At 46.1% G+C, this 19013-nt stretch overlaps 1 protein-coding gene across 1 annotated transcript in view; it reads left to right on the forward strand.

Annotated features, from left to right (window-relative positions):
• The window catches only part of LOC144128090 (tyrosine-protein phosphatase non-receptor type 7-like), a 55093-nt gene extending 36510 nt beyond the window's left edge, over positions 1–18583 (forward strand). Inside the window, exons 7-12 of the mRNA XM_077661164.1 lie at positions 2504–2582; positions 4014–4219; positions 7872–7985; positions 9241–9398; positions 11120–11233; positions 12320–18583. Coding sequence (XP_077517290.1) covers positions 2504–2582; positions 4014–4219; positions 7872–7985; positions 9241–9398; positions 11120–11233; positions 12320–12413 — 765 coding nt within the window. The 3' untranslated portion in view covers positions 12414–18583. The remainder of the gene's footprint in view (positions 1–2503; positions 2583–4013; positions 4220–7871; positions 7986–9240; positions 9399–11119; positions 11234–12319) is intronic.
• Positions 18584–19013: the final 430 nt, after the last annotated feature.

Below are 19013 nucleotides of genomic sequence, written 5' to 3' on the forward strand. Positions count from 1 at the left end.
AGACGCATTGCTACTCTTATCATCCGGAAAGTAGTGCCGGGAATGGAAGCCACCCTTCATTCAAAAACTGAAAATGTACGAGGGGCAGTGCTTCTACAGTATAACCTCATTTATTCGGCTCCCGTTAATTCAGAAATTTGGACTGCCGCCGGAGTCGCACCAAATGCCCATGCAAGTTTATGGTATTGGAAGCTCATTTATTTGGATGCCGCAGGGCTCACATCGGTCCATTCGGATGGGCTGCCGAAGGGGGGCCGTGTCGAGATATGACGTGCTCGTCAGGCGACCATTCAGATATTCATCCACAGGCCTGAATTGCATTTTATATTTCTCCCCCGTGCCCTTCTAATGTGCGCACAAAGGCAGGCGTGTTAATGGTCAACGGGTTCCTGTCGATAGGCCGAGAATCCAGCTGCATAGTTTCGTTTTTGAAGCTTCATCGCCAGTTGTCACTAGCCCATGGCGACAGCAACTATCAGCTGCACCTATCAGCAAGCCAGACAAGGCGCACACTGATTGGTATGGCGATTGCCTTGTTGCTGTTCTTTTTTGTTTGTTTTTCAAAGGCGCCTTGCCACTCCGGTGGCAATGCGCACTTCCCTCGCTTCGATCCACGTGATGTTTCCGTTTTTCCAGTGTGCCAAAACTCCACGCTTGTCATGTGCTGTTCGCCGTTTGGGAGATGAAACCTCCTCACATGTGACGCCACATGCAAAGAAGCTCTAGCGCTACCTTTTTATACACTGAAAGAAGCTGCGGAGATCCTTACCATTGTAGAATAGTCCTGCTTCCGCCACGCCCTATAGCGTGCACAAATTTAAAAAAAATTGGATGGAACTACCAGAAATCGCTGTTTTCACACAGTTTTCATCTTCGCCTTTCATGCGAACAGTTTTTTGCAGTTTTGGAGGGCTATTTGATAATTCGTCATTCGAATGATTTGGGAATTTTTTCCACTCCTTTGAAGTCCAAATTAACGAGGTTTTACTGTACAGTTGAACCCGGATACACTGAACATGAACACGAAGGGGAAACGCGAAATAGTTTGATATATCGATAATTCGATATACAAAACACAGTAGTAGGTAGGCTTATTTGTAACTTGCTAGCAAGAATACATTGCACCCACGCTGATGAAGTGCTTCTTGCCACGACATGCTGCCTACACGTGTGCTAGGAGCCCACCACTCTCTGGGTGCTGGTTGGCTAACCTGCTTCGCATTGAAGCTGCAGGCAGATGGTGCTTTGGAACTAGCCACTGCCTATCGTAAAATGTTTAATCTTGTTGCGAGTGCTCTACAAATAGAAAAATTCTGATGGCACTTAAGTCTGCTTACGTAGAGGAATGCGAAAGCATGGAACTTTATATAATGTGGGTTTTTTCCACGACGCCAGTACACATTCTTGTTTTTTTCTTGACGTCCAGGTGCTATGCCGACATCTGTGGCTGTTTGGACATCCAGGTGCTATGTCGACATCCCTGGCTGTTGTGACGTCCAAGTGCAATTTTAGCGTTTAATTAATTTAAATTCATCAACCAAATTTTTCCCACAGCAAGATCTCGTCATGCCCTATGTAACACAATCAAACTTTTTCATATTTATCTTTATGGGACAACACAATCGTGTGGAGAAGGTTTTGCTGATACGACATAGGCAAAGTGTAATTTTCGCGGTTATTTAATTAAGTAATTTCAATTCATCAACCAAATTTTTCCCACAAGAAAATCTCATCATCACTAACACTGTCAAACTTTTTCTCCTTTATCTTTTTGAGATGACACAGTTTTGCAGAGGTTTTGCTAATGTGACATAGCCATATAGTGCTTTCACATTAATAATTGCTCGTTAAGATTAAGGTACACTTGGTTTTGCAAGGCCCTTGGCAATGAAGCACGCCAGGCAAGAGCCACCACATGAGGCAATGTCATGTGGAAAATGGGTTCATGATATCGAAGGCAACACTCAAGCACACCCCATGTTCACTTTGTCAGATTGTTTAATAACACTAGCGCTGCCAGCCGATTCCCAAGGCCATGCAGCCGGTTCAGTCTTCGCGCATGAATTGTGATCAGAGCGCGTCGTTAGGAGAGAAGTGCCACTTATATCAAATGCCCGGTGAAAGTGGTGTTTGATATAATATGGGACTTTCCTAAATTTTTGCGCAGGATTGCCAAGGGATAATTAGTGCGTTCAGTATAACGAATAGTTCACAATATCTGGGTCCAGTATACCCTAGCTCAACTGTATTTAGTTTTTTGTTTTGTTAGCAGTTCAGTATATTTACATGTCATCACCTAGAACTTGTAAACAGGGAGCACCTGGCTTTCTCTACCTGTATGCATGAGGCACAGTTTATGTCGTCATGTTCTTGTGGCTAAAATAAGATGGCGTCCTCTCTTTCATCATGAAGATTAGATATAATAACATGAAGAGGTCGTACATTGCTTTGTTACCCTTTCATTCCTGCGCGCACTGACGCTGTCTGCCCCGCCTGTGTGCAGGACATTCCCATGAACCACCCCGAGCGTGCTGAAATTGCTGGCTGTGGGGCCAAGAACCGCTACAGGAGCATATTGCCAAGTGAGTTTGGTTCGTGCTTGCATGGAGCATAGCCAGTGCTGTCATGCGGTGAAGTGTGGCAGGTGTGCTCAAAGCAGCACACCAAAACGGGCTCTAGCAACGTAATCGCCTCTGTGCTGTGTCTTCTGTCACCACAACCCATATCAGCTTCAGCGCTGAGGAAACGGGACTAAATTTGCTGGATAGGTCTCATCCTGTCCTCTGCGCCAAAATCTATCCTAGAGTCGTTCTGAAGCAAAGCAGAAGTTTGGGATAACTGGTGAATATTCATGGTGGAAAGCAGCGCAAACTAGACGGAGCACACAAGAGAAAGAAGACACCACACGCACTATTTTTTTTTTTTTCTTGACAACCTTCTCGTGTGGCCTCTGGATAGAATGGATGGAACGAGCAACCTGCAGGTTACCTGGACGTCCACAGGGCACAATCCACGTTTAACATGCCAAAACAACATGTGTGCCTTGCATACACACATGGTGATTAGTGACACAGCTACAGTTGGGTTGTTTACATCATAGTTATTACAAAAAGAAGAGCTCACTGTAGAAGAAATTAACTGTAGCAAAGCAGCAGTCCGGGCTCAAGGTGTCGCGGAAAAATACTCTGCACGCATTGGCGAGGCTGACATCATCAATTGATGCATACACATTTGGTCACTTGGTGCATGTGTTGAAGGCTCCCTCAACCAAGATAGGCGGCAGACTAAACAGCAGCTATGTTGTCCTTGGTGTGCTTGGGGACAGGAATACCGCAGAGATGCAACAAATGGAGCCAAGTTCACCTGTGGCTTCAACGAAGCAAGGGCTGTAACCAAGAAAATGCAGACCCCATAAGGGGGTCTGCATTCAACCTTGTCATAACAAAGTAAAGGTTGAACTGAATTTTATTCTCCTCAGTGGAATAGGGTGTGCCAAAACTTTAAAAACCTTCCTGCATTTATTTGGATCTTTTCTTGATTGTGTTCTTGTTAGAGACCTTTCCCTTTTCTTTTTTTTTCAAACTGTTTGATATTGGATGCAGTGCCCGGTTTCTTAAAGGGACATTTAAAAGGAAGTTTTAACGGAAACAAGTTACTCCAAACTGGTATATTACCTTGGTGTCTCCATACTGTTCATCACCCTTTGTGCTATGAACTCGTCCTCTTAACATCATGGCCCCACCATTCGGAAAGAGCATTCGGAAAGAGACACCTTGTGCATGGCTTGCACTTCTGAAGTTGCTGCATATGGCAGCTTCACACGATTTGACTTGGAAGCCTGCAAAACAAGTGGCACTTAACATGCTGCATCCAGTGAAGGGCATTGCTACACATCTTTCACTTTTATCTGTTTTCTTGAGTATCAAAACTCTTTTGTTAGTAAAAATGGCACATTTGCAATCTTGGAACTCTAGACATAAACCTGGGCGTTCTCTGCTTCGTTGCCACCGCAGACGAGCACAGCAGGGTGCGCCTCCTGCGTGGCACAGAGGAGGAGTACATCAACGCCAATTACCTGAGGGGCTATGGAGGTGCGCCACGTGCCTACATTGCCACCCAGGGGCCCCTGGCCCACACGGTGGCAGACTTCTGGGCCATGGTGTGGCAGGAGCGGGCCCCGGCCATCGTCATGATCACCAACCTCGTTGAAGATGCCAAGGTTAGGGCCCAGGAAGCCTTGTGCATTCGTGACGCTTTTTCCTAGTGGAGTTGCACTGGTGCATATGCGGAGAGAATAAAAGAGTGAGCTGTCCTTGCACACGATAAAGAGAGTGACGCGGCACATCAAGGGCCACCTTCGTTCGCTCTGCCGCTTAGTGGGGAAACAACATGCTAACGACGGCGACATGTGCAACATGCACGGCATGCTCCGGGGGTGATGTGCCTACATTCAGTGCCTGCGCACTCCAGCTTAGTCAACACTCCTGTAATCTGTCACTTCGGTCTGCTTGCAAGTGAGCATGAGCGGCACGAGTTATTCAGCACCTAACACTGAAGTGCAGCGGCTCTAGGGGTTAAGTGTCCAAACCTGGCTCGACACGTGTCTGCTCCTAACATTACTAGTCTCTGTTACCAACAAGCAGATTATTTTCTTTATTTAAATTTTGCAGTCTTCCTCACAGCCTCAGCAAGAGGAATATTTTTTCTGTGGCCTATAATTCGACATTCAGATAATGCAGACGTTTTCTCCATTCTCATGAAGTACAGACTAACTAGGTTATACTGTGTAAGCTCGGGATCTTATGTCATAAGTATGCCGGCATTCCTTTGTGGTACATCGTGATTGTCACTGCACTCCGTGGGGCTTTACTCCATGCTGGCACTTTGGCAGCAAGGTGCTGGAAGTGGTAAAGGTCTACTTAGGGCAGGTAGTGACAGCTGATCCGGATCAGAGGGAAGTAACAAAGGATAAGGATGGGGTGGAGCGCATATGGCAGGTTATCTCAGATCATGAATAGCAGGTTACCAATAACCGTCAAGAGAAAAGTGTACAGCAGCTGTATCTTACCGGGCCAGAAACGTGGAGGCTAACGAAAAGGGTTCAGCTTAAGTTAAGGACAACGCAGTGAGCCATGGAAAGAAAAATGATAGGTGTAACGTAAGGAGTCCGGAAGCGAGAAGAGTGGGTGAGGGAACAAACGCAGGTTAATGACATCCTAGTCGAAATCAAGATGAAGAAATGTGCTTGGGCAGTGCATGTAATGCGAAGTCAAAATAACCACTGGTCCTTAAGGGCAACGGAGTGGATTCCAAGAGAAGGCAAGCGTAGCAGGGGGCGGCAGAAGGTTAGGTGGGCGGATGAGATTACGAAGTTTGCAGGCATAGGGTGGGCACAGCTGGCAAACGACAGGGTTAATTGGAGATACGTGGGAGAGGTCTTTGCCCTGCAGTGGGTGCAGTCGGGCTAATGAAGGTAATGATGGCACTTTGGCAGGCTACATTTAGCATGCGTGGCACAACTATGGCATGCTGGCCATGGCGGGACGGTCTGCACCCCATCGGTGTTTGGTGGCTTCTAGCGCACTGCTCCGTACACTGACATTCCGCACGCTTACAGGCCCCGTGAATTTTGTTGCAGCCATGGCTGGAGCTCCATTGCCTCTGTGAAGCGAGCATGATCCACCAAAGGCGCACAAACAAAACTTTGCCGCAGGAGACAGCGTGCAGGCAGTGGTGTGTGAAATGCGGGTGTCTGGGCGGGTGCCAGGGCATTTGTTTCTCTGTTGTCTACTATTCTTGACCTCTGCCAGTTCAAAACTCATTTTCTAGATTCCAGTAAGGGATTTTATAGGTTTAAAGCAGCTGCCACAAATAAAGCACAGAAGCACACGTGTGCCACAGCTTTGTCCACTCTACTTGTTTTCCGTCCTCGCTGTTGCCTCTCTTTCATCAACAGCTGCTTATGCTCAGGCAGGCAGATGGAGATCCACCACAAGGCACTGAAGATGTTCTGTGCATGCAGTATGATAGCAAGAGCCATGAATTCCTGCAAATTCTAAAGAAGCGTAATACACTTGTGGAAAATATTTTTTAAGTGCAGCAGAGAGCATTGTAGAATTTTTTCGCATGCTTTATTCAATTGCCATCTTTTTTCTTTTTCCCATGGACCTATGAAAAGTGTAACATCAGGATTCTGCTCTGTTTCACATTCAAAAGGGATTTGCTGCAGTTTGATATGTTGAAGTTTAAAACATAGCAGTTTGCTGACATAGGACACACTGTAACCTTTGGCCATCACAACAAATAGTATACTGTTAAAGGTTATTGCAACCAAGGTCTATCTTGAGTGGTGGAGTAAACCTTATAACAATGCCACGTTTTTCTTGCATGCTTTAACTATGCAAGGCCCATAAGGCACACAAACGACACCGTAACTAAACTATAAGTGTGTGCGCGTGTGTGTGTGTGTGTGCGTGCGCGTGCGTGCGTGCACCATTGCCCAGACTCGAGGCTATTGTTCAGTGCTAGTTTCTGCCAGCACAGCAGCAGTGCACAGCATGCCAATGTGCAAACGTCGCCCTGTGGTGTTCTCCCCAAAGAATCCAAACTTGAATCCTTGATATACCATATAAACGCGTGTAAGGGCCGCACTTTTTTTGCACATTTGAGGGCCAGTTTTCGGGATGCGGCCCATACACGCAATTTGCTAAAAAAAAAATTTTTTTTAAGTAAAAACATGCCAATCAGGAAGTCAGCGGCATTTATTCTATGTTCAATCCCCACTCGCGGTGTATTACGACTCCGAGCTGGTGCTGTGCTTCGGTGCGCGCTCATCCCACAAGAAGTCGCGCAGCATGTCTGCTGTCAACGCGTAGCCGTTGTTCCGTGCTTCCATCACTTAACAGAGCAGCTCTTCTTCCAGTTCGGGAAACTTGCACGGCTTGCCTAGGAAGGTGCGCTTTTTGCAGCTTGTGTTCCTCAATGCATCCTTTTGGTTGCACCATCGTCAGATGCACTTCTCGGCCACGTCGAATTTCCTGCCCGCCGCGCGCTTGCCGTATTCGACAGCAAACTCCCAGCCGTGTAGCTATTAAGATGCTTGCCGATCGTGCTAAAACTACAATACTCGACGGCAGCATGCGAAAGCCACAACTGCGGTGGACCATACCTCCTGTGCCTTTGACAGCCACAAAACGCCGGAGCTGGTGATACTGGTGCAGATGTGGATAGCGGGAGCCGGCGGGAGCTCGCAGCGGAGGGAAAAGTTGACGATGATGATCATGAGCAGCGGCCTCTGGCGCCATCCATGGGTGGCACCTGGAAGCTCCTGTGCACATGCATCGCCTCCGCGATCAAGCGCGCAGTTGCTCCCAGCCGGTACTGATCGCGGAGGCCACGGCGCCGCGTGCATTTCGAAGGCTATTCCCGTGTGGAAAGTTTGTGTGCGGCCCTTACAGGGATATTATTTTTTGCTAATATTTCCTTCTGGAAAACGGTGCAGCCCTTACACGCGTTTATACGGTATTCAGCATTTCCTGCATGCAAAAGCATGTTGTACCGCATGCAGCGTCTGTGGTGACTTGATGTGTGCCAGTTGACACTGAAAAAAGTGCAGAGCCCCAGGACACATCGTCAGACCCTGTGTTCTAAATGAAACCTTCTGAGTTCTGACTGCCAAGCAAGGTGATATGGTTCATGCATGGAACAGGGCATTGCTTGGCTTGTTGGTCTGAGCTGCCAAGAGTGTCCCAAGGTTTATGTGCTCCAGTTTCAGAATCGTGCCTTTTGGACACTTTTTTCCTGCATATTGCATAATTTGTGAAGCACTTGAGGAGGTTAGAAGCCTGAGACACACTCCTTTCTTTCCGCAGGTGAAGTGCGAGAGGTACCTGCCGGAAGTACGAGGCACATATGGGCCCTTTGTGGTTGAGGTGGTTCGGACGTCGGCACGTGATGGCTACACCATGCGAGAGTTGACTTTGCAGGTGTGTTGTTTTTTGACCTCAATGGCTCAGGGGCCATGAGGACAGTAGTGAGACAGTGCATTCAGTTATGAGTCAGCCACTCTTGTTTGCAGACTCATTTTGTCACTCATCCAAGTGTGGCCACGGGGCGACTCAAGAGCACATGCCAGCCATTAGTTATAGCACTTGCATTGTTCAACACACAGCACATAAGCAATCATCTCTTAAGAAGTGCGAGACGTGGTAAAGCGGAAAGACTGGCGACGCTGCAGAAGTACTTTCTCCCAGCTAAACATTAAAGTTTTCTTTTATTGCCATCCAACTCGCCCTGCTCTCCACCTTAGTGCAGCTAAGCAATACTGTTTTGCCGCATTGAACATGGCAGCCACAGTTTTCTCTGCCCCCAATATGGCACCTTCGGTGCATGTTACTGCAGGAGTCGCAAATAATTACTACCTTGTGGCTGTCTGCCGGTTGCAGCGGGGAGGCCTGGCAATTGCTTCTGGGCTGTGCACACTGTGGCACTGGAAAATTCTTCCAGTTTGTATTTCGCTTCGAATGCTGAAATGCATGTGATTCATATGTAAAATATGAGCAGTGACTCTTCTCATCCATGTTCAGCATAAATGAGTGAAGGTGCACTACTGCCATGGAAGTGTGGCATGTATGGCATGTTTGCCTTATGGTTGCTCACAATCTTCTGAGCACTCATGCTGTCCTCCAGAGCCAAGGAAGCATGACAAAAGTGCACAGCACAATGCCGTCATGGAGAGTGATAATGGAGTGTGGTGCAGTTGTATTGCCCTAAACATATTGGACTAATTCTGTTGTACAGCATGCGCTAGCGGATGGTGCAGGCATGTGGCACTGAGAGTATACTGGCATGTCATACAACGTACATGACAGCATACCTCCACCACATCAACCTGAGCTGATCCAACAGAGATGCTGGCAGATTTGTTGCACAAATGGCAACGAAACGGAACTTCAGAATGTCACATGGCCAGCAACTGCGGGGTCTGAGGTATCAATGAGTCTTGTAATGCGTGGCCTAAGTTTGGGGCTCAAAAAGGGACTTCTTGTCAGTGCTGAGCATGTGGATATAGGATGTGCTGGGAGACATGAAGCCCGCACAGTGTTTGACTTAGCTTCCTTGAGCACTGTCACGAAGGCAGTGTGTCCGAGCTGTAGGTGTGAAAAAGTGACTGTGGCAGCAGCTGCTGTGTTTGGAGGAGCGGCCGGTTTTTCACTTTCTCTCTTCCTCTCTGCCTTGCAGAAGAGTGGGGAGGAGCGGGTGCGGCACATGCAGCACCTGTGGTACACGACGTGGCCTGACCACCGGGCACCGGAGTCTCCCAACCAGCTGCTGTCACTGGCCCTCGAGGTGGAGCGCCTGCAGGCCCGCTCCCAGGGACCGGTCGTCGTCCACTGCAGGCAAGTCTCTCTGCCATCCGAGGGAACGGGCAAAAGCATGTTTGGATGGTGTGGCGGCAAAGGATCTAGTTTCAGGTGCCATCACAGGAGGACGCTAGTTGGTTGCCAAGGGCAGGCGTGTCGGGAAGACATGAGCAGTGTAATAAAGGTTGGCGTTGGAGCCCCTGTGTTTTGGAGTTGTGCAAGTGTGTCACTGCCGACGCATGACAAGCATGAGTCGCAGTAGAGCTGACACAGGAGAGCACTTGCATTTTTCTTCCCAAAGAGACAGCTCGGTGAACAGTGACATGAGAGGCGCAGCATCACCAAGGAGCTCATTCTTCTGTCACCAGAGTTCTGGATGATGCCCTTGGACAGCTTGTTTCAGCCACCACAGAGCATCACAGCAATATGCAGAGTCGACAGTATTGCCCACATAAGCATGTCCTTCATGCGTAATTTCTTTGGTGGAAAACAAAGCAATGGGCATGCATTGGAACTGGCAATTCACCTATCTCGCCTCCTTTGGTGTGTTCATTGGAGGAGGTGGTCACTTTGTCTCTGAGCTGTAATCGCAGCACCAGCTTTCATTGCCGGTATGGCTGCAGACCAAGAGGTTGTATGTTTTGATCTAGACTGACAGTTTCATCAAAACACCTGGGCCCACTTGCATGAAGCATTTAAGACAGCCTAGTTCCCAGTCTGATCTTATTTGCGGTCTCAACGTTGTTTTGCTTTTGAGGAAAAGAAAGGCACATCACCACCTCACTTTGTAGGTGGACACCATCAACAAAGTGCAGCTGAGGTGTCCACCAACAAAGTGAGCCAGTTATGTGCCTTTTCTTTCCTAGATTGTGTCATTTTCTTCGTGCAAGCGGTCCCTGGTCAAAAAGTAGGATTGAAGAGATAAGTCTGATGGTAACATGACATGTCTGCAAGCTCATAGAATGTGTTGGTATGCCCCATAACCTACCTCCACCTCATCAGCCGTGTCTTGAACTGCTCAGCACTGATCTCTACCTCATGATCTCGAATCATGAATAGCAGGTTACCAATATCCCTCAAGAGAAAAGTGTACAACAGCTGTATCCTACCAGTACTCACCTAAGGGGCAGAAACGTGGGGGCTAACGAAAAGGGTTCAGCTCAAGTTAAGGACAACGCAGCGAGCCATGGAAAGAAAAATGATAGGTGTAACGTTAAGAGACCGGAAGCGGGCAGAGTGGTTGAGAGAACAAACGCGGATTAATGACATCTTATAGTCGAAATCAAGAGGAAGAAACGGGCTTGGGCAGGGCATGTACTGCGAAGACAAGATAACCGCTGGTCCTTAAGGGTAGTGGAGTGGATTGCAAGAGAAGGCAAGCGTAGCAGGGGGCAGCAGAAGGTTAATTGGGCGGATGAGATTAAGAAGTTCGCAGGCATAGGGTGGGCACAGCTGGCAAAGGACAGAGTTAATTGGAGAGACACGGGAGAGGCCTTTGCCCTGTAGTGGGTGTGGTCAGGCTTATGATGATGATGATCTCTACCAACCATCTGTTGAATTTAGGCAATAATTTCGAGTGTCATGAGGCCAAAGAGCCTTCCTGTGTGTCAGTTGTACTCAGTGAAATCCTGCCCGGCCTTAAATGGAACAAAGTACTGTATACAGCACTTGTTTTCTTTATCTCATCCTTGTGCATTGCGTGCTTCACATTAGTGACCATTGCTGCATGTTCACATTGTTGCGCCTGCACTGTGCAGTGCTGGCATTGGACGCACAGGCTGCTTCGTGGCCAGCAGCATCGGCATCCGGCAGCTGCGCGAGGAGGACAGTGTTGATGTGTTGGCCATCGTGTGCGCCCTCCGCAGGGACAGGTGAGAAAGGACCGTTGCACCTGCGTCACATTGCATTTTCACCTGTGGTCTGCAGCGATCAAATCTTTGGTTACGGAACAAGTTTGCCCCTTGGAGATGGCGAAAAGTCTTTTTTATTATTATTATTGGCGTTCCCCACAAAAAAAAACATGACACTGACAGCCAGTGAAATAAGCAGCCGGAGTGGCTTGCTGCAAAGCCAACATTCTGCACCAGCTAGTAGTCAGTTGTATAATCCTAGGTTACAGATTTTATTATAGATTAAATCAAAATGAAAAATTACTCCTGGTTGCACTAGGTGATTGTCACTTCAGTTTCATCCTTGTAACATGCATGCACCCTTTGCTTTCTACAGCCGCCGCGGTGGCTCAGTGGTTGTGATGATCAGCTGTTGACCCAAAAGATTCCAGCCATGGCAGAGGCATTTCTATGGAGGCGAAATGCTAGAGACCCGTGTATTGTGCAATGTCAGTGCACATTAAGGAACCCCAGGTGGTCGAAATTATCCGGAGTCCTCCACTAAGCGTCCACATAGCCCGAGTCAATTTGGGACATTAGTCCCCATAAACATAAACCAAGCCTTTTGCTTTCTAATTCCTTTCTCATGTCACATTTGATGGCTTGTAAACGTAGTTTTCATATCCCTTTGCTGTTTGTGCTTGCATGCATGACCTTTCTCACCTCATCACTCTGATGCCGTTGTAGGATTGTAGCAATTCTTGCACTGACTATAATTAAGGGTATAAAAGAACTGTGGCTGGTTCATGGGAAAATTTAAGAGGGAGCAAAAGGACAACCATGTCAACTCCCGTGTTGACAAAAAACTTACCAAATTTATGAAATGGCTGTTCTTAAAAAAAAAAAGCATTCCTTGTGTGCGTACTTGCGTGCTGGCAAGAGAAGGAGAGAAGAGACAGTCTCCTTTTACTACCCCATCTCATAGTTTGCTATTAATCTTCTGCTGTCTGATTTATGGTTGTTGTTAAAAGTCTATAGCTCTGGCCACTGTGAAGTCCTGCATGTGAAACAGCTGTCAGGTGCAGAAGCCAGCACATGGCACGAAATGCTTGCTTATCTTCCTCGCAGGGGAGGCATGGTGCAGACGGCAGAGCAGTACGAGTTTGTCCACAGGACACTTTGCCTCTTTGAGCGCGAACTGCCGCCTAAAGATGCTCGCTGAGCAGCCCTCAAGATCAGGTGCCATTTCCAGCTGGGCTGCAGCTCTTCCCATAAGCGCATTGCTCGAGAGGTGGCACTGGGTGATGCAGGTGGGATGCAAACCTCATCCTCATTCGACAGCCGATGCATTTTCCGCTCAGCAGTGCGACACCAAGATCTCGTTCGGCTAATGTGTAGGAGAGGGAGCACGGTTGGAGAGGTGCCATGTTGCCCCCTTGAGTGGAGCTGTGCTGTGAACCCTGCTGCGTGGACTTGGACCTTCTCCTGCTCTCTCCGCTCGGAGTGTGCTGCAAGTGCTCAGCTTCATTTTTGAGCACGCGCCTTTTAACCATTTCAGCCACATCCATTGTTGTGCTTTTATATTTTCTTGTCTCACAAGCATTTTTTTATGGTGTTCATAGAATTGTTGGAGCAAGCGGCCATCGGGCTGTGTTCATGATCTTGGGTTCAACAAAGTTGGAAGAGATTGATGGGTCATTGTGAGCCGAATATTGTCTGGTAATTATATCAGGGAAGCTCTTTTTTTTCTGTATATTTGAGGTATGTGGTGTGTCAAACTAGATGTGTTGTTCTTTTTGTTCTTCATGACATTCAGTGTCCTGGGTCATTTTCTTGTCCTTCTTGCCTCGTAAGGTCCCCCTGTGGAGAAGACTCAACTCACTTCTGTGAGCGAGGTTGCTCTCTGTGTAAATAGGTTTCATATTGATCATGGTCCTTCTGCATCCCTGACAAGCTTTCTCAGTGGAGCAGCATCTGCTTTCACTTGCACACACCACTCTGTTAGACCACGTCATTTGGTTGAAGGGGGTTGGGGGACCAAACAGGCGGGGTCTGCTTTCCCTCTGGTTCACGCTAGCACCACTGGTGTGCATTGTTTTCTCCCTTTGTGTACAAATTACACCTCAATATCTTCTTCCATTTGAGTGTGGTAACCGACTGCTGCCTGCATAATGCTAGATTACAAAGCAATATACTGTCAAATTGTAGCTCACAAAGCATCATTACCCATGGCTGACCGTCAACTAAAGCCAACCTTTTAAAGAGCGTAGTGCATTGCAAGTACAGCTCTGTCGCAAGGCGTTCTGCATTGGAACCTAAAGGTTTGAAGAGGAACCTAGTGCTTCAAAGTGTGGCCAATTGGCAGCCCGTTTTCATGGTGGGCGTTCCTTCATGGACCGCACAGCTGGCTGGTAGCGTATGATTGAAATGTGCTATGAGCTGGAATGTGCTGTGCAAGTTGGCACTTGAAGCATCAAGTAGAAACTCTTGGAAACAGTGCACCAAAAAGTCAATGAAATCAACAAAAACTGTTGTTCACACTCCTGCAAAGCGCTTCACTAGAGATAAGCTTTCTCTTTTTTTTTTTTAAACTTTCGTTCGCATTGACCTTACATGTAACCAGATGTAGATTAAGCAATGGGAAACTCTTAGTCTTGATGCATTGCAGTCATAGTGCCTGTTGTGGCCAAGGAAAAGAAAAGGGGAAAATGCGGGTGAAGGAAGGGAATAATTGCACTCAAGGTCTGACAGAGAATCTCCATCCCTAAAGCACAAAAGAGGAACGCTATTGCTAGCAAAGCCTTGTTAGGCATGCAAAGCCCTTTTTTGGCTCCCTTCATGACCTACTAAGTAAGGCTTGTTGGTGCTTTCAATCACGGTTGCTTCATTGTTTCACTATCAGCCTGCCACTGTTTACTTTTCCGTGTGTCTGACGCATGTTTTTTTCTTTGTTCTTATTATATTACACGACATTGGCCATGTGTCACCTTGCAGATTTTTCGCAAATTCTCGGAACACTGTCTTATTTTGTCTTAGCGAAGTTCAGTTCAGGCACAATTGATGTGCTGCTGTGTGCTGCAGCTGCCTTTTTACTGTGGGCTATATTTACGTCATCGCCTTCTTTCATAAATTGGCTTCTTCGAGCGCACATTTTGTTCCTCTTGACTCATCTCAAGATGTATTTCATGGCCAGCTGAAGCGGTTTTGGAGGTTCACGAAGAGTATTGGGGACAGGGTTGGTCAGGTTCTGCGTAGATTTTCTGTGCTGGTTATTGTTCTTCCCTCACATTATATTTTAGGCGGCGAACCATATGCCGTACCTGCTGCCATCATCATTTCTATGGCAAACCGCTTTGGTTTTTTTGCTATGAGTATCTGTTGTGTGCACGTGCCATTGTTTTGGGTGGAACAGTTGCAGATGGTGCATGAGATGTCGTGCACCTCTGTTGGTGGTAACGAATATTTTGCCTTTTGCTAGGTGCCAGAGTAGTTTTCCATCTTGAGTTATTGTGTCTTATCAAAATGTGCTGTCTGGAACAAAAGCAACTTGGGGAGGGGTCAGTTGCTTTCATTCTCAGGCTTTCTTTCTTTGTGCGAATATCGAAGCAAGCAACCGGTTCCTTTGCGGTTTAGTGGGAATAGTTCACATTTAATTTGACATCTCATATTATGCCTCAGTATATTGTTTTATACTTTAGTAAGGATCCTTTATATTTTTTTCTCTGTTGTAGTTTCACCAGAAAGTTGTATGTGTTTCTTAATCTTTGAGTGTTATGTGGGTATTTAACTGTCGCGAAATGATGCAATGTAAGGAAGGAAGTTACAGGGTCTGTTTCTGGCAAAGGTTTGGTAAGTAAGCAGGGTACAACAGGAACATTGGGAGTTGGGCCTATTCATCTGAAGTGTAAGGTTGTTGTGCAGTTTTTAGTATGTATTTTATTTTACACACATCTGTCTAGCTTACGATGTTCCCTCCTATTGCCCTCCAAGTGTCTGTGTAGTATTATGGGGGAATTCCGCAGGTCTCCTAGCACCCATACTATTAGGCTTGCTTTAGGTGTGACTTGCTTCTTGCTCATGCTGTGGAGTAGAAACTTATGGCTGGCTAGAGTTGCCTGCAGATTTTTTTTTTTTTTACCGGCACACTGCTCAAATTGGCAGTCGGGACACGAGACCTGCTTGCAGTTCTCGTTTATATATATATATATATTATTTTTATTTGTTTTACTGTTTGGCATATGTAATGTTTCATCCAGAAGGCAACTGAATGCCTCATGCAACAACTGTGGCACACATTGTTCGCCAGGAAAATCAAATTTTTCCAGTAAAGACACCTACGCACCTCTTTTCCATCTGACTGTTTCAGCTGCGCACTTTTTTTTAAAGTGTGACATGGGTCTATTCCACAGAAACTATTTGTTCATCAAGCCTAGAAGCTAAACGCATCCCTGAAGCCTTCTTGCATTGTAATATGAAGTTTGTCATTTTACACATGCATAACATTGAGCAAGAACTACTTTGTAAGAAAAAAAAAAACGTTGTCTGTGGATCCTTTTCAAGTGTACCAAATTTTTGTATTTAGCATGAATGAGCATTGTAAATTATGGCCATTTCTATAGGCCTTGATGAAGTTTTCTTGTATTTGTGTTGTGTTCCATCTTGAGATATAAGGGACAGTGTATTTCTTCTTCAAGGTCTTGACTTCAGGATCGCTGCATTGAAAGTGTTTGCTTGCTTGGTGGAGAAATTGAGTTGCATGGCATGGGTGGACATGGGAGAGATTAATGAGAGGATATGTTGCCAGTGCGAACTCGGGCACCGAAGTTTTCACCTGTGCGAGGCCACTTGAGACCAGCCTCACGTTGATATTTTGCATGGCTGCAGCAAGTTTGTGCACTGTTTCAGACTTAGCAGTGTGTGTGTGTCATTTTCTTTCTGAACTTTGTTGTTGCCACACAGTGCAAATGTGCTATGTGCATGTGATTGTATGTTGGTGGTTGTCTGTGCAGGTGCATCAAAAGTGCTGTTGTTTAAACCATTCCTTTCGTTTTCGCTCTCTGTCTCGTCATCTGTTCCCGACGTTGCATCTATCAGCTGTGTTATTGAAATTGCACTGCCTTTGTGCATTCAGGGAGCAGTGTGATTTTCGGGATAGGGGAGAGGAGCCCATGGTGCATGTTTTGTGGCATTTGCTGCCACACAATACTTAAAGGAAATAGCTGCATCTGTGTGTCAGAAGGAACAGTGCTTATGCAGGTTATGCGATAACTGTTTTGCGTTCATGGCATTCTACTGTTGCCATGGTAAGGAGAGCATTGTTGTTCGTTAATATATTAACAATGCACTTTCCAGTACTTTCCTCAACTGGAATGAACATCTGTCATCATCGTCCGCTGTCTTGTGTTGCAAAGTTTGTGACAGCAATTTAAGAAATTGGCTTTGGCAAGCCAATTGTCGACATCACTATTGAGAAGTTTTGTTGCAGGTGCGAAGAAACAACTTTCTAAGTCTTTGCGATATTTGTGATGTGATGGATGCACGGGAAACTTATGGTGATGCACTCATCTTTGAAACCTTACAAGTACAAACCCTGCCCTGTTGACAAAATGGAAAGGTTTAATAGACACTGTTTTTCAAACATGCCAGTTTCAATATGTCATGGTGGTTTCAGCTGCTGGTCATATGCTTATTTTTATCTATTCAGAGGAGTGGTTGTGCAGGAGGTAGACCAACTTTATGGCATGGCATTCATGTTTTCCCCAAACCTCAGTCATGAGCTCTTCACACCCTGGGATTAATTCGTAAAGTAGTGGACCACTAGGCCTATTCTAAATTGCATGAGGCAAGTTACACTCTTGTAGATGTGCTAATTTGGGTGTGCACACTAATGTGCTCACTTGATGACCAGTGTACCATTTGAAAGACCATTTTTCTGTCTTCAGGGAAGTTCAGTGGGAATCGGCAATCTGGTGCTACTTTGCCTCAAACTCAAAAACAAGCACGATATCTTGTTTTTTTTTTTTTTTTTTTTTACTGAGGGTGGTTCCAAAGAGAAAATTGTTCATTAAAAATGACCAACATGTTTGCACTCGGGTGTCATGAAGATTGTATCTTAAGCTCTGCTTTGTTTCCTAGCGTAGGTATTTATTAATGCCAGGCTCATTTGAAGAAAAAATTATAGGAGCTTGAGGCACCTCAGGTGACCTATGAAGCATCTCCTCCCATCAAGCAAACCGTGTGCTTCATCATTCGGGCTGTTACTCTCTGCATAGAGGCCAGGTGGGAGCACTGTGCAAACTTGGTGTTAGGCGTAGTGGGCTGCGAGATCATGCATTTCTAGTAATTTTCATTTCATGTGAGACTGGGTGAGCGTGGGGCTTAAAATTCTTTGTCCGAGCTGTTTCCAGTAGGTGTATCTGTGCGCCACAAATGGTCATGCTAAGGAATGTTTTGCACACCTCTGCTTAGATTTAGGTTTTTGTTTCTCAGTATGAAATAACATGCAGTGTATGTAGCTTGAGCATATGCTGAAATCTTTCTTTGTGACAGTTCACTTTGCCTTGCCATGCTGTTGAGTAGCCACCCCTGCACACTACAAGGGATTGAAATGTTCTGAGGCCAGACAAAATTGTGCATTCTGCATGCCTTTTCTGACACTTCTGTCAGAATGTGCCATAGCATCTTTTTAGTATGCACTAATGGGAGAAAGCACAAGGTCTCTGTCAATCGGAACAGAAATGACTAAGTTTGTCGTTTGCATGAGTATGTGTCGCATTTCAGGAACGTGGGGTTGTGTGAGTAAAACGAGGTATCGTGGGACTTTGCAGGCGTGGCTATGGTGCCTGGTCAGCCCACATTCATTGTTAGTATGGATAGTGATTGCCATTATCCGCAACCGGTGCAACTTGTCATGTTCTTGTGGGTGGAAGGTTTGCTTACTTTCAGAGGTGACTGTCGTCTTCTAAGATCTGCCCCTTGAGGAAAATTTTCTGAGCATTAATGTAGCAAGGTTGCTGATCTTTAGTCCTTCCTTTTGAAATGTGGAAAACGAATTCAATTTGAAGACACCAGCCTGACCCAGACATGTGTAGTGCCAGTGAGAACAGTTTCTCAGCGGCGCAATGTTGTGGCTTTCTGCAATTGTGCCATCACAGTCTGAAGTGCATGGATGTGTGTGTGTGTTGTTTGGTTGTCTGAGTGAGAGTGCACGAGTGAGAAGATTTTATGCTAGTCAGGAGGTTGAGACATCCTTGCTTTTACATGAATCACTGCCCCCCTTTCCCTCTTTGTCCTGTGTTGTCGTCATCAAGGCATTGTTGGCAAAGCACAGCAGTTTTTGCACAGTGAAAGACAGTTGCTCAAGAAAATAAAATACAATGTGTTCGAAACAAACTGAACAATGTCTCTTTAGTTGTTGCACCATGTTCCAACATGCTTGCGCAAACTTTGTTGACAAACATGTCGGCTGAAGTCATTCCACTCTTCCTGCTTCCAAGGGTCAGCAGATGTGTGCAGTCTCGTACAACTACTGCTGGCCTTTATAAACAGGGTTGCTTAATCTTACATTACTAAATGTGAGTTTGAAATTCAACCATGACCTCTCTTCTGAGCTTATCGATAAATGGTCTACAATGTTCTGGTCTTTCATTAGCCACTCATAATATCCAACAGGCTCTGCAGTTTTCCTAGCATGGCATGATAGCTGACATGATAATTAGTGGATGTATTACAAATTTAACACGCTGTTTTTAAGCATGTAATTTCATTGGCTGCATCAACAATTCGCTCCATGTGAAATGCCTCCTCACGTTTTGTATGTAGT

The sequence above is a fragment of the Amblyomma americanum genome, chromosome 4 (genome assembly GCF_052857255.1).
Source record: "Amblyomma americanum isolate KBUSLIRL-KWMA chromosome 4, ASM5285725v1, whole genome shotgun sequence".
Taxonomy (NCBI): domain Eukaryota; kingdom Metazoa; phylum Arthropoda; class Arachnida; order Ixodida; family Ixodidae; genus Amblyomma; species Amblyomma americanum.